This window comes from Otolemur garnettii, unplaced genomic scaffold (assembly GCF_000181295.1).
Source record: "Otolemur garnettii isolate 467f Iridium unplaced genomic scaffold, OtoGar3 scaffold00113, whole genome shotgun sequence".
NCBI lineage: Eukaryota > Metazoa > Chordata > Mammalia > Primates > Galagidae > Otolemur > Otolemur garnettii.
The window spans coordinates 3708960-3723880 of record NW_003852508.1 but is presented as its reverse complement, the minus strand read 5'-3'; the positions used below and the strand labels follow the sequence as shown (position 1 = coordinate 3723880).

Here is a 14921-nt window from a genome sequence, read left to right as displayed (position 1 = left end):
GCTGGAATGAAGTGAACTTTTGTGATAAAAATGACAAAGCTGGGTTTGAGCAATCCCTTTCAGGGCTAGATAATCCTGAGAGTGGTTGCTTTATACCCTACCCTTGCAGAAGAACTGATTGCCAGGTTGAATTATCCATCTTTAGAAAAAAAATCTTCACACGGCTGTAAAACAGCTACAGATTGCTTTCCTTGCACTCTTGAGGAGCTGACAGGGCCCCAGATGGAGGTGTTTTTCAGCAAGCTGTCAAGTGATGCATCCCTCAAAAACAGCCATATCACCCAGCCGAGTTTTCTTCCTCTGCCAAGAATTAGACTGGGGTCAAGTGGGAGAGGCCAGGGTACGATGAATCCAGGAAAAACAAAGGTCACAGACTGTGTACTCGGAGACGAAAAGAGAAGAGATGTGATTACATTTAAATTCCCAAGGTTATATTTAGAGTTGTTTTATAACGACTTGATGATTTTTTCCCCCTCTGCTTTCTTTTATTCTTTCCAAAAATATAGTCTCCGTGACATTGATACTGAGAGGTCGGTCTGTGTGATTTTTTAGGAAATCAAAGCTGCAAAGTTATTTTAGAATAGTAGCTCCTAAAACATAGTAAATTGTCATCAGCAAAAACCAAGGGCCTTTTAATTCATAGACCTTAGGAAGCTATTCCCATAGTTTGAAATAACAAAGCTAAAGTGATTGGAAATGATGACAGGGCCCTAAAAAATCATTGCCCCACAAATCCGTAAGTATCCCTGTGGGTCTGAGGCACCCCCTCCGTAAGTCTTACCTCACCTTGGAGACTGCTAGTCATCTAAGTAGCACAACCACGGAAAAACATGAAAATTCCATCCTTATTTCTGGTATACCTCTGGGGCTGGAAAGATAAGTTGTGGGTGAACTATTAAAGTACAGTTTTTGTTTTCTGCTTTATATATATTCTATTAATAAAATTCTACTTCCTATTCGATCATTGTAAAATGCCTTAGAGAATTATAAAAAACATTCATTCCTGTTGTGCTTTATTTAGTTAGTTTTTTCTTAAATTTCTTCTGGAAGCCAATTATTTTCAGCAATCTCCTTTATGCCAATCTATTAATAAATATTTAATGAGCCTTCCTTCTGTGCAAAGCACATTGCACAGCAGTGATTATAATATGCTAGAGCTGTGCCCCCAACCTGTCCTCACTGTGACACACCTAGAAATTGATTATGCCTGCCTGGCACACCTAGAAGAGGAGTTGCCCCCACAGAGAACTCTCTGGTAGACAGAGCAACACCTCAAGTCATCTAGGGCAACTCAAGTCCTTTGCAGAAAGAACCTTACAGTGTGTTCAAATATAATTTCAACTGTGATCAACTATTAGTAGTTGTAAATATTGATTTTGAATCCATATCACTCCAAAAATTGTACAGCCACCAGTATTTCATGACATACCTGTAAATTGCTGGAGGCCCTCTTATGGATGAGCCTCTCTTTACATGTGGGAAGAATCTGAACCAGAAGCTTTTCATAGTGTGTGGATTTCACATCCTCCCAGTGGAAGTTACATTCCTTTCAGCATTCAGTTTTAGAAAGAATGGCTTTTCTTTCCTCTGCCAACTGGAATTTTCTTTCTTGGTATCTTCTCTGAGCTGCTCATGTAAGTTCCTGTCTCCTGCTACCATTTTCTCCCTTCGTAACATTGAATGCGAGCTTGTGATCTTCAAAAGCTGCTGAAATACCAAATAGCTTTAAGATGGAAAAAAAGTCCAAATACGATTGGAGGATAACCAGAACCAGATAAAATACTTACTGGGTCAGTGAAAAGTTTTGCTGTTTTTTTCTTCAGTGCCGTTGTTTCAAGAGATAACAAAGAGATGGCTACTATCTTTATTTTGGTAATAGTTTTCTTTTTTTTTCTCTGTCTTGTAGCGATAAGGTGATAAGACTTATTCCCAAAACAGAAGAGGAAGCACAGGAACTGAAGAAAATATCCCACCAACTCAAGGTAACCGGGCGTCCGCTCCCTTCGCAGTGGAATTATGCTTATAAGGTGTTTACAGGGCTTTGCCGACTGGAATTGAATAATTGGAGTTAATTAGCCAGAGGAAATAAAGGCCAAGAGATAACTTGAAGGAGCTTTTAAAAGATACTTAAGGTTATTCAAAATGTTCTACTGACACATTATCTACTTACCATCCATCTCCTGGTTAGCATGTAAGCTTCCTGAGAAAGGGAGTCTATCTTTGTTGATTTCAGATTCCCATTTAGTGTCTGGAATATCCTTGAAGCTCAGTAAATGCAGTCTTTTTTATTTGTTTTTCCTAATGAATGCGTGAATTTAGTTTATAGCATTCCAGAGCTTCTCTTTTCTGAAATCTAGATACTTCCCTCCTCATTAAAACTTCAAACAGAAACAGTTGACAAAAATAAAAGCCAAAAATTCCAAGTTAATTAATTTTGCTATGTTTCAGTGGGTCTGATTAGAGAATTTTGCTGCCAAAGGTTGAAGTCCCTGATTATTCAACCTTTGATGAATTTTATGGATTTTAAAGTGAGGAAATTTCTCATCTCCCCATCGGTGCATATAATTGAGTGTAAGCTTTTAACTATAAGGTTATGATGAGAAGTGTGGCAATTGGCTCTTGTCCACATCAACCAAGACAGAACCAAGGCCACAGTCGGGTGGCAGTTTAAACTTCATTTTAATGACTAACAAAGTAGATTACCAGAGGGGCCTCCTTCGTCTTTATGGGATAGGGAAATACTTTTCCTACATGACCAAAGTACAGTCCTACCTGAAGAAGTGTTAAGGAACGAGGGAGGAGGGGTGAACTCAATGGCTTCTGATAACATTTACCTTCCCTTCTGGTGTTGTACTAACAGTTTGATTTTTCTCTTTGGCATCATCCCTCCAAACATTGCATTCATTTGCAAATGAGGCCGTGAAGTTTTGGTTTGTCATTCCTTTTCTTTCTCCTCACCAGCCCCCACACACAGATTCCAGATTAAGAATAGTGCCTCATTATAAAGGCCCAGAGTGATGATACAGGAGCTCTTCCTCAAATAGCACAGAGCTCCACCTAATAGCAGAGAGACTGTGCTCACCTTAAAGGAAGCTGCCTCTGGTCAGACATGATCATGCCCCGTGACGTGCTTCTCAATAGTGGTATCTGAACACTCTCTAAACAATCCACTAGAGACTTACAAGTTGCAAAGAAGCAAAGCAAGTTTCCGGTAGAACTTTCTATTTCCATTGAAACTGTGTTTACACAGCCTCCTTTTTCACTTTGGAGTCCGGTGTTTTAGGGAACAAAGATTCTAAATTGGAGCAAAAGATTTCTCAAAGGACGTGTCTCTGACTTGTGGACCTATTTAGATGGCAGACCTTACAAAGTACATGAAAATGAAATTGCGCAGTTATATACGTGATGATCACTTACTATTATCACAGGCAATACAATTACATCAGTGAGGACAATAAGGTTTACTTATAATCTCTTGGAAATCATCATAGATGGAACCAAAGAATACAGACCATAGGTAGGGCTGCTGACCCTGATGACCACACATTTATACTGGACATTTTTTGGTAAGCATTTAAAGAAAACCATTTCTGTGCATTGTTTTCATTGTGTCCTTAAGGAGAGGTAGTCAGCTGGAAGTGTAAGGGTTTGGACATAAAGGGGCTTAGGGGACAACTGAGAGAAGGGAGGAAAAGGGGGCTGCTGAGGAAGAAGGAGAATGGAGTGAGGGAAGAAAGGGGTAGATCCCACTGCACGGAGAATCCCATCCAGCACCTCCCAGTCACCAGGAGCCAGCCCATTTTAACTGTCCTATGGAGTGGGTACTATTGTTGTTGCCATTTTCAAGTTGAAGAAACTAAGAGACAAGAGGGGATGTCACTTGCCAGGTTACTTGTGGAAGTGAGCATGCGTCTAATCAGTGTCAAGCCCCCGGGACCAGTCAGAGGCCTTCCTCTTGCCTCTGAGTCTAGTCGGTTTACTCAGACCATCCTCACGATGGAGGCTCAGACTTACAATGTGAGTGTTGCCATACGCTCATCTGCTCCTAGAATTGGAAGTCAACGCCCAGCATCAATGATTTGCAGAAAGACTCATCCAACTCAGCACATAGTCCTACCCACAGCTATGATTTAGTACAGCAAAAGAATATAAAGCAAAATCAGCAAAGGCCAGAGGAACTGGGCATATGAGCCGCCGAGAGTCCTCTCACAGCCGAGCACACAGGATGTGTTTAATTCCACCAGCAACAAGCTGAGACCATAAGCGTACAATGTCACGTCCCAGGGAAGCTCATTAGACTCAATGCCCCAGGATTTTACTGGGGTCTGGTCAGGCAATGCCAAAATTCTAGACTCCTAGAAGAGTGGGCGTTCGGTATAAACCATAGTGTTTGCACAAACAGTTTAAGCACATTGTCATAGGAACCCTCCTAAAATCAAGTTTCCAGATGCCAAAGGCCATTTTGCAAGCAGGCTTTTCCAAAGTGTAGCATTTTCGGGTCTGCTCTATTAAATCTTTTCTGTACATTTCTTCATTTCCTTTCACTAAAGAAGTCATTTTATTGGACTGAAGTTTGAGCTGTTAAGTTTTAGATAAATTTCTATCCAAAAGCATCATGATACCTCCATGTCATTTTAAATTCGAATGATTTCACCTGGAGATACATTTGCACTATGGAGAGCAGCAATTCTGGCCAGGCAGGGAAAGCGTCCTACAGAGAAGAAAGAGTATGGCTGGCTGTCATTTTCTGCCCTGTGGAGCTGATGGAACAGAATGAGGGCCACAGCTAGCAGCTTCTTTGCATTCCCTACATGGGGCCTCTAGGTAGAAAGGAGGAGGGTTTTCCAAGAAGCCATTAGTTGCCTTCTATCTCTAAAGCACTGTATGACAGAATTCTCAGATGGCCCCAAGATTCCTGCCACCTGGTGTACACACCTGAATAATCACTCTGCTGAGTATGGGAGGGGCCCGTGAATATGGCAGGAGAGGCGTACTCTTTATGGGGCTAGGATAAATACATCATATGGCAGAGGGGAGATTACCAAGAGGGGACCCGCCCTCATCAGGCATGAGCCCTTTAAAAACAAAGAGTTTTCTCCAGCTGTTCACAAAGGTACTCCTCCTGGTCTCCAAGAGGGCAGTTCCCAAACTGCTATGTTGTGAACTGTCTGTGGGGACGTGTGCCAAGGAATGTGAGTGGCCCTCTGGGAGGTGAAAATGGTCCCCAGCTGATAGGTGGCAAGGAAATGGAGACATCATTCATACAACCACCCAGAACTGAAGTCTGCCACAACCACATAGCTGGGAAAAGGACACAGGTCCAAAGGAGAATACGGGCCAGCTGACACCTTGATTTCAGCCCACTGAGGCTAGAAGAGAGAATCCCACTAGCTGTGCTCAGATTTCTGACCTACAGAACTGTGAGATTGGCAATGAGTATTGTTTCAAGCTGCTAAGTTTGTGAAAAGTTCTGCAGCAATAGAAACCCCAAACACACGGTAAGGTGGGGACCCTCTCCGATTCACATATGAATGCTTTGAGTTAGTTTTCCTTTGGTTAGTTTTGTAACCAAGCATCTTAGGGAAAGTAAAAAGTTATTGGACTCCATGCGTAGGCTGTAACTTCACAACGTCTTCTCTAAAAAAATGAAGAAATGTAAAATGTATATGGGATGGTGAATGACATCCGAGAAGGGACAGTCAAAGCATAGCTAATTAGACACGGAACTGCTGGTACAAAGCTGGTTACTTCCCTAATTAAATTTTATGGTCTTGCTGAAGAATTAAAACAAGAAAGTTAAACAGAAAACCATGCCCCTAGAGAACTGGATTGAGAAAGCACCAACCAATTAAATTGTTAATTAAGAGCATAACCATGATTTAAATAAAATGATGATGGAAAGGGAACAGTTTGCAGGTGAGTAAAATTAGAGTCCGAACACAACGTTCTGCCTACATTTCTTCTCAAAGTCTTTGTGCTCAGAAGGAACAGAAATGGCTTTATGTAAGATCATAAAGTTTCTATTATAGAACTGATACACTCTGATAGGAAAAAAAGCACATTTCTGTTTCTAATTTTCTCCATCAGAGAGCCATCAGATAGAAAACCATCGGGCTTATCCAGAAGTTTGTCATTCTTTTTTTCAAACTGAAACACAACATCAAATATATGAGTTGGTTTTTCAGCTATCATCGTATGACATGCCACGAGTCATAAAATCCCATGGAGGAAAACTGTATTCCTGAGGAAGGTTTCATCTCTCCTCCTTTGCTTTGCATGTGAATTTGCAGCTGTTGTCCCAGATGTGGCCCCTTTGCTCCCACTCCACTATTGTGCTATGGATGACTTCTGCCCACGCTAATCCGCCTGATGGGCTCCCAAGCCTAGACCTATGGAAGCTTTGGAATACCTGAAATTCCTGGAAATTTATAAATTCAAACATCCAACTAGACAGTTTAATTAATTAGAAAACTTGTGAGGAAGAATATGAATAGTAGAATTCATGCTCGGGGCCAGATGCGGTGGCTCACATCTATAATCCTAGCACTCTGGGAGGCCGAAGCAGGTGGATCACCTGAGCTTAGGAGTGTGAGACCAGCCTGAGCAAGGGCAAGGCCCTGTCTCTACTAAAAATTAAAAAAATCTAGCCAGGCTGACTGGGTGCAGTGGCTCACGCCTGTAATACTAGCATTCTGGGAGGCTAATATAGGTGGATCACCTGAGCTCAAGAGTTCGAGACCAGCCTGAACAAGAACAAGACCCCATCTCTACTAAAAATAGAAAAACTAACTGGGTGTTGTAGTGGATGCCTGTAGTCCCAGCTACTCTGGAGGCAGAGGCAAGAGGATCACTTGAACCCAGGAGTCTGAGGTTGCTGTGAGCTATAATGCCATGGCACTCTACCCAGGGCAATAGAGTGAGACTCTGTCTCAAAAAAAAAAAAAAAAAAAAAAAAAAGAAGAAGAATTCATGTTCTGGAAGGTATTCCTGATTTTGTTAGAAACTGTGTGATTACAGGATCTCTTAATCTGGCTGTGGCAGACAGAATTCCAGGATAGCTCCCAAGATTTTTGGCCTTGGTGTGCACACATCTTCTCCCAGGTAACCCATCAAACGCTAATGGCGGTACTTCTGTAAAATGATTTTGCAGATGTAATTAGGGTCCCAAGTCAGTTAACCCTAAGATAGTGAAATTACCTAAGAGGGCCTGATCTAATCAGGTGAGCTGGAGAAAACCAACGTTTTCTTCAGCTAGTTGCAGAACAGACAATCAGATTCCCTCCTACACTGCTGGCCTGGAAAAATCAAAAAATCCCCTGGTGTGATCTGCAAGAAACTGGGGGTGGCCTCTGATTGCTGAGAGTTATCCCCAGACTACTAAATTGACAATAGGGACCTCAGTCCCACAGGCCCAGGGAAATAAATTTTACCAACAAACAGGAACAACAGCATCCTGAACCCTAAATGAGACCACAGTCCAAGCTGACACCCTGGTTTCAGCCCAGTGATACCGGACAGAATCCAGCCACACCATGCCCAGACTTCTGGCCCACAGAAGCAGTGAAATAATAAAATTGAACTGCCAAACTTGAGGAAATTTAGCAAAAATAGTCTGACACAGTGGCCTTCCACAGCCCACAGCTTGGTACTCTGGCTGAAGACACACAGAAACATTATGAATGACACTGAGAGGTAAAAGTGAGGAAGAAACCAGGAATTTGGTCTGTCAGCATGTCTGGGGCAGGAAATTGCATTTCTTTTTTTCTTTCTGTCTTTTTCTTTCTTTCTTTTTTTCTTTTTTCTTTTTCTTTTTTTTTTTTGGTTAAAGTCCTTATAATGGAGGTAAATTATTTATGCTTTCTCGGGCATAATTTTTTTAAAAAAGAGAAAGCTGCTTTTTATCCAGACAGAAGTCTAAATGCAGTTATAGATTAAATTTCAGGAACGCTGTTTTCAGACATGGCTTGCATTTTTCTCTCCGTGTGTGGCTATTGATAATTGGTAAACTCAATAACAAAAACATAAAGAGAAACAATATGATATGTGGAAACACAGGAATACATTAGGAACATTCTCTCAAAAGTAAAAAGCCTGGGTTATAATGATGATTCCCCCTGGTGATTCTTTATTTAACTTAATCAACTGGGTTGGTAACATGACCCTGGGTAACAAAATCTTTTAAGCTGAGGATGTTTCCTTTCTATTGTAAGACTTTCTAGCTTTGATGTTTAAACAATCTGTTTTGAGACTAATTTTTAAACATTGAAAAAAAGTTGCTCTTGCTGGGTATAGTAACTGCCATTCCTACAGAACTTGAGAAGACAGTTTGACAGGCCGGGTCTAGCACAGTCTCTCATAAAAAGTGATCTCGACAGGGCTCTTTCATGCACCTGCCATCCCCTGTCATTGCCTCATTTGCATGTTCACTGGTTGAAGCCTATAGGCTGGGATGACAGGACAATTGTACCACATGTCTCTCATTGTCTAGCTCGCTAGCTTAGTCCCACTTACTTGGAAGTCACAGGTCTCGAGAGTGAAAGAGAACAAACTTACAAAGCTCCTTGAACCCCAGCTTACTGCTTAGGTCAACGGTTCTCAACCTGTGGGTCACAACCCACAGGAACTGTATTAAAGGCTTACGGCATTAGGAAGGTTGAGAACCACTGGCTTAGATGATGTCACTACCACCACATTCTACAAGCCAAAGAAAATCAAAAGGCCAGCCCAGATTCAAGGAGTGGACAAATAGACTCCAGGGCTTGATAAGAGCAATATAAGGTGCACGTACCAAGAGGAGAAGAATGGGTGGTCATTTTTGTAATCCATCCACACAAACACTGCCCCTCCAATCTGTCATCAAATCCCAGACAGAAGATGACAGCTACTTCACCTCTCCTCTCAGGCTCTGGCCCAGGTCAGCTTTAGCCTGACTTGCACCAGTCTCCCAAGTGTCCTTTCTGTGGCTCTCACATATGGGTTCTCCTAATTGTGCTCCACAGTGTGGCCAGGGTGATCTTTCTGAAATGAAAAACTGACCAAGCCCATCTCTGCTTAAAACCTTGTAAATGTGCGCCATAGTCGACAGGAGTAATCCCCCACCCACGCTACCCATGGAATCACTCAGAAAGCTTTTTATTAAAAAAGGTTAATATCTGGCCCCAGTGCCAGAGATTCTGACTTAGTTACTCAGGTGAGGCTTAGTTATTGGTATTTTTTTTTAAGCTTCCTAGGGGACTCCAGATGTAGCCAAGTTAATAACCCCCTGGCCTGGACTTCAGACTCCTTGGCACGGCACAGAGGGCCCTTCTGGACCACACCCACTTGCCGGCCTGTTTCTCAGCCTCTGTCACTATCCTCAGTTCAGTGTCCAGCACCCCAGCCAGACTGAACCAACTGTAATTTATCACCTCTGTGCCTTTTCAACAGCTGCTCCTCTTATCTGGAATTCTCTTCTTTGCCCACCTGGTAAACTCCATTCATCTTTAAAGTCTAGGGTACAGTATCAGGTTCCCCTTGAGCTCTTTGACACTCACTGAATTTTATGCCCAGCTTCTCTATCCCTTTATGCTTTCTCCACCCGCTCATCCCCGATAGACTGTCTTACAGATTTGAACCTTAATGGATCTCTGAAATGCACGTGGTAGACAGAGAGACATTGATGGAAGAGAAAGGAGTGACTTTTCAGCTGGTGTGCAAAGAGGTTTATGTGCAGTCAGGCCTTATCTTCAGGAACACAGCTCGGCAGAGGCTTAAAAAGAGGTTTTTCCTCTTTCCTGACCCACCATTTGGGTTTCACTTTTTTCCCCTGTTTTTATAAGTCACCTTTTTATATTTATTCTTGCAGCTTCACCTGAAAAATAGCAAAGATGGAAGGAATAATTCGTGCTTTGTTCATTGTGAATCTCTCACTGTTTGCATTTTTAAAGGCCATGTGATCAAAGATACAGGAATTGATGAAGTTCCATCAGGGGCAGAGATGGTGCTTCTTAGTAACTGAGAGGTTTTCTAGCAAGTGTACAGGCTTTATTTTGGTGCCATTTTTGGACCCATACTATAAAAAATTTTTAAATATTTTTAATCAAAGAAGTTTCCTATTTTCAACCATGGTGATTAAGACCCCTGGAGATATAATTCTTAGGTTCCTATCCAGACTCTTCCATGAACTAGTTGTATGAGTGTGAGTTACCTAACTTTTTGGTGCCTTCACTTCCTTATCTCTTATCTGTGTGGTAGAGAAATCCAGAATGAGTTGATCATCCCCCCACCATTTGCAATAAGCTGCAGCTCCAACGTATCTGTATGTATCACCATCCTGTAGCTATCTGTCCACATGCTGTGTCTCCTGTGCAGATTGAGAACTCCCTGAAAGGAGGGACCCTTTACCCCTCTTCTTTGGGGAGGATCATTGTCTGGCTCAACTTTGTTTCCCTGATCCCTGGCAGGAGTGGGCACTCAGGAAACATTTCTTCAATCAATGAACATGTGCAGTTCATTCATCCATCTATTTGCCTGTAATTATAATACAAACAGCCCTAACTTGGATTTTCATCGAGGACATATGTATAATTGAATATATTTTCAACAAGATTTTTTTAAAAATGAAAATGTAGGTGGAAATAAAAACTATTATAAAATGATGTGTTAGGGAGGTGTCATGGAATAGGCAAGGATGTGAGGTGGAAAAATGATCCATTTCTCAATTACTAAGGAAGTTTTATGGAGGAAGTGGGTTTTTTATAATAGCTTGATGATAAATTTCTTGCGAGAACTCTCTCTGAGATCTGTAATCTCAAATTAGAGCCTCACCTACCCTTAAGATCTTTGCCTTTGAGTGATGACTAACTCAAGGAATACAACAATGCTGATTATCAGAAATGTTTGAATTTGAAAATCAGAACTCAGAAGTTTTGCCTGGGAGTCAATTCGTAGTTTTGCATAATAAAAAATGTCTGTATCTCTTTAAGCCTCTGGCATACTTGATTAACAAACCCATTCCTTTTCTTATAACCTAAAAACAGCTATTAGGGATGCATATGTGCCCTAAAAAATTCAGAGCAGCTTTTGCATATTCATCAACCACAACCACAAAGACTTTGCTTGATTAAAGAAGTTTCCTGTTTTCTACCATTTTGTTTTTCTAGCTGCATAAATGTGGAGTGATTAAAATTCCCATGGCCCCACAGATACGTTTCTTAGATGTTCTCCTGATAATTGGATTTGCTTTCCGGCTATCTGATCATCAGCATCCCTCAATTCTCTCACATTTCAGTTACATTTTGAATATGGACTGTATCTGGACTAAGAATCAGCATCATATTATTGTAAAAAAGAAAGGAGAAGGGACAGACAGTATGGGGCAAAATCTAGCAGGGAAGAGACATTGACCCAATACAGGAAGTGTGATCTTCAAGGGGTCCCTTCACAAGCCTTGTTTGTTTACTTCCTTAGAGGGATAATATTAGGAGAACAGGCATTGGGAGAACAGACACCTCTGAGTCATGGGGCCAGGCTGAGCCTTTAGATGATATATGAGGGAGCAAGACTTGGGCTGTCAGACAAGGAGTGAATAGATGGTAGGACAAACAATGCAAAGACAGGATATACTTTTCTTCCCTATCTCTTCCTTCTCTAAAACCCCAGCCACCATGTCCCAGAGCCTGACTTAGCGTAGACCGCTCATTCATTTAGTCAATAAATTCTATCAAACCACAAGATCAGTCTAGGACCAGTCAGGAGACAGAAACCACACCAGGTCTTTAAAAATCTGAATAAGAATTGTTTTATGTAAATTAGTATTAACTAGTAAATGGTGACTAACTACTAAAAGGCATAAAAGAGGAAATACAAGTGCAGAGAACAGCTACTACCCGTCAGGATGAGAAAAGAAATCCCAGGGAAGAGAGGAAGAACTTGGTAGAGCATCTTGCTCTCCGCCCTAGGGGGGAGATTCAGACTTTTCAATCAGTGGACCATGAAATGAAAAATTCGTTAGGGTTTGGGAGGCTTGGGCTGGTCTGGTGTCCTGCTTCAGTGTCAATAAACTCTGTCACACAGTCCATGCCACTGGGCCCCCCACGTGGCACCAGAACTCATACCATAGGAGGGGGTGGGAAGCATACCAGAACCAGGAAGAAAATCACCTTCCTTTCCTGTGACTTGTGGTGTTCCTCTAAAGCCATTTCTTGACAAAGCCAAACTGACTACCTATCAGAGGAGAAATCTTACAGGGCCCAGCTTCACGATGACAAAGCAGGAAACAAAAGAGGTAGATCTGGAATTGAGAGGCAATGTTTTAACACCTTTGCCACCCCAGGGATATAGTGGTTAACAAGATAAACTAAGGTCCTTGTCCTCACTAACGCTACCACCTGAAGAGGAGCAGAGAGAAGTGAAAAGGCCACGGCCAATGGTAGAAGTCAAGAGATAACACAAAATTCCTTTACCACCAAAAAAGGAGAGAGAAAGGATTTAACAGTTGTTATGTACTTACTGTGTGCCAAGCACTCTGCTAGGTGTCAAATATATATTATCTTCTATAATGCTCCCAATTAAAGAGAGGTTGGCATTATTATACCAGTTTTATAGATGAAACAGTTGAGCTGTTCTTTTTTTCCCTTCTGCAGAAGACTTTCCCAATTTAAAGAGTATCTTTTGACCATGATTTAAGAAGTTTCACCTAAAATCTTCATCAGGTTAAAAAAAAAATGCTAAAGTTATTTGGTGGCCAGTTGAGAGCAAGAAAGTCACAGAAATATGGCTGTGCTGAAGACGGAAGTCTAGACAGAGGGAGCAAACATAACCCCCCATCACAAGGATGTCAGGAAGTGGCACAGACCTGGGCAGTCAGCCATCTGTCACGCCACCTCCAGCAATCTACTTAGCTTTCTTATTTCTGCCTTGATGAATGTGTTTCAACTTATTATATTCAGATAATTGACTGCAAACATTTAAAAGTTATTTTTCTAAAGTGAATATGTGAATAATTTAAGAGGTGCTAAGAGACTAGGGAAGAAATGGTGGCAGTGAGCATGGTATTTATATTTTAACAAATATAAGGTTGATTGTGCACATCACAGACCTTATTTTTTTCAGAAATATTTGAGAAAACACTGAAGAGAACAATTTCCAGATTTAAAAAACACAAAACTTTGTCTTTGGAATAGCAAAACCTCTCAGGGTCACCCAATTTCTTTCAGGTGCAAAAGGTCCTTTATTTGTAGAGAGACTATTTGATCAAGGTTGGTCAAGATAAATGAATGGGACTATGGGATCAAGGTTGGTCAAGATAAACATAAACACCTTTGAGTGTTGAATTTCACAGGACTTAAGATATGGCTTAGCATAATTTGTTTCTTAATAACATGTACAACTAAAGGCTATGCCACAACCATAAACTGATGCAATCTCAGGTGAGAAATTTAAGCAACGTGAGCCACAAAAGATAATTCTCTGACAAGTAATATTTAGCCTCTTCTTCCCCATCAAATTCTTAAATAATGATCTTCAGAGAATGTCCATGAAGCCAGAAGGTAGCATCAATGGATCATAAGGAAGCAGTTATTTGAGGGTGTTACTTGATCAGGATTCCAAGTAACTTTAATAAAACAGTACAAGGTTCAGAAACATAAAGATTAAAGTTATCTCAAGGACAAATGCAATCATGCTTGCAAACACTTAGACTATGAACCACACAGAAGGGAAGAATCAAAGACGGCAGTGAACTATAGGTGTTCAGTGAACAAAGAATGCAGAGTGGCGGGTCCACAGACTGGTGTGTCTGGGGACACCAGGACCTGGGCCTTCTGAGCTTCCTAGAATGACCTCAGTATGGAGGCCTCTGATGAATGCAATAAAATTCTATCTTGTCTTCTTCCTGGTGGCCATATTTCACAACCTCCCATACAGTTGGTTAGGTCTGACCACATGACCAAGCACAGCCAGTGGAACATAGTGGAAGTGATGTGGGCCATTTCTGAGCTGAAGCTTCTTCCTCCATTCCTTCCTTCCTGTCCTGCTGCCTGGATGACAGTAAAGAACAGGGCCCAGGATGACAGAACGGCCAGACATGGAAAATTTGTGGATCTCTCAATCGCCACATAGAAGAAGGCTGCCCACTCACAAGAAGTACCTACCTTTGTCTGTTAGGTGACTGAGAAATCAACTCCTCTTGTATTGGAGTCATTATACGTGTTTGAGCATCATCACAGCTAGTATGGAAAATGGCACATGGAAGAGAGGGCTGTCTTAACAGAGAGGACAACGCGGTGTGTAATTAGCCTGGCAGCTGAGCAGGTGGTAGAAGGAACATGGATACCACATTCTAGTGGGGGGAAGAGGCCAATGTTATATAGCAACAGAACTTTTGATAAAATGGTGAGTTGAACTTGGAAGGCAAAGTAAATGCCTGTGGATCCTATAGCTCTAAGGAAAGTGGTTGGAAATACCCAGAATGTTAGCATATGTTGGTTCTTACTGCTTGTAGGAAGGTACTACAAGAAAGGGCTGCGATCAGGCAGGAATTGGCCAGTTCACAAGCAGATAGGAAAAGAAACTGGGGGTCTAAAAGAGCAGGAAAACAAGACCAGTTCTGGGTCCTAAACACACAAAAAAGTAAGACTGAAAAAAGGCATTGAGCCAAGAATCTCTGTTAAGATTCCACAGGTTCGATAAGTGACTAGATTAAGGGAATTAATGTCCACTTGTCTGCCCAGCCCACTGTTTGAGATGCCCTCAAACTGGCTTCCATCGAGTGGGAGAGAGGGATATTGAACGAGGCCCAGGAAGAAAAAAATGATAAAACAGATTTGAGAATTATACCTGGGAAAGAACTCAGGGTGTGATTACTTAATGAAACGTAGTAAGAGAAAACAAACCGGAGCCTATCTGATTTCTGAAACACTGCCCAACACGTCGCGGAAGAA

At 41.6% G+C, this 14921-nt stretch overlaps 1 protein-coding gene across 1 annotated transcript in view; it reads left to right on the top strand.

The window, feature by feature from the left end:
• Window positions 1-14921, top strand: part of CPA6 (carboxypeptidase A6) — a 279926-nt gene that overhangs the window by 106694 nt on the left and 158311 nt on the right. Inside the window, exon 2 of the mRNA XM_003797251.2 lies at window positions 1907-1982. Coding sequence (XP_003797299.1) covers window positions 1907-1982 — 76 coding nt within the window. The remainder of the gene's footprint in view (window positions 1-1906; window positions 1983-14921) is intronic.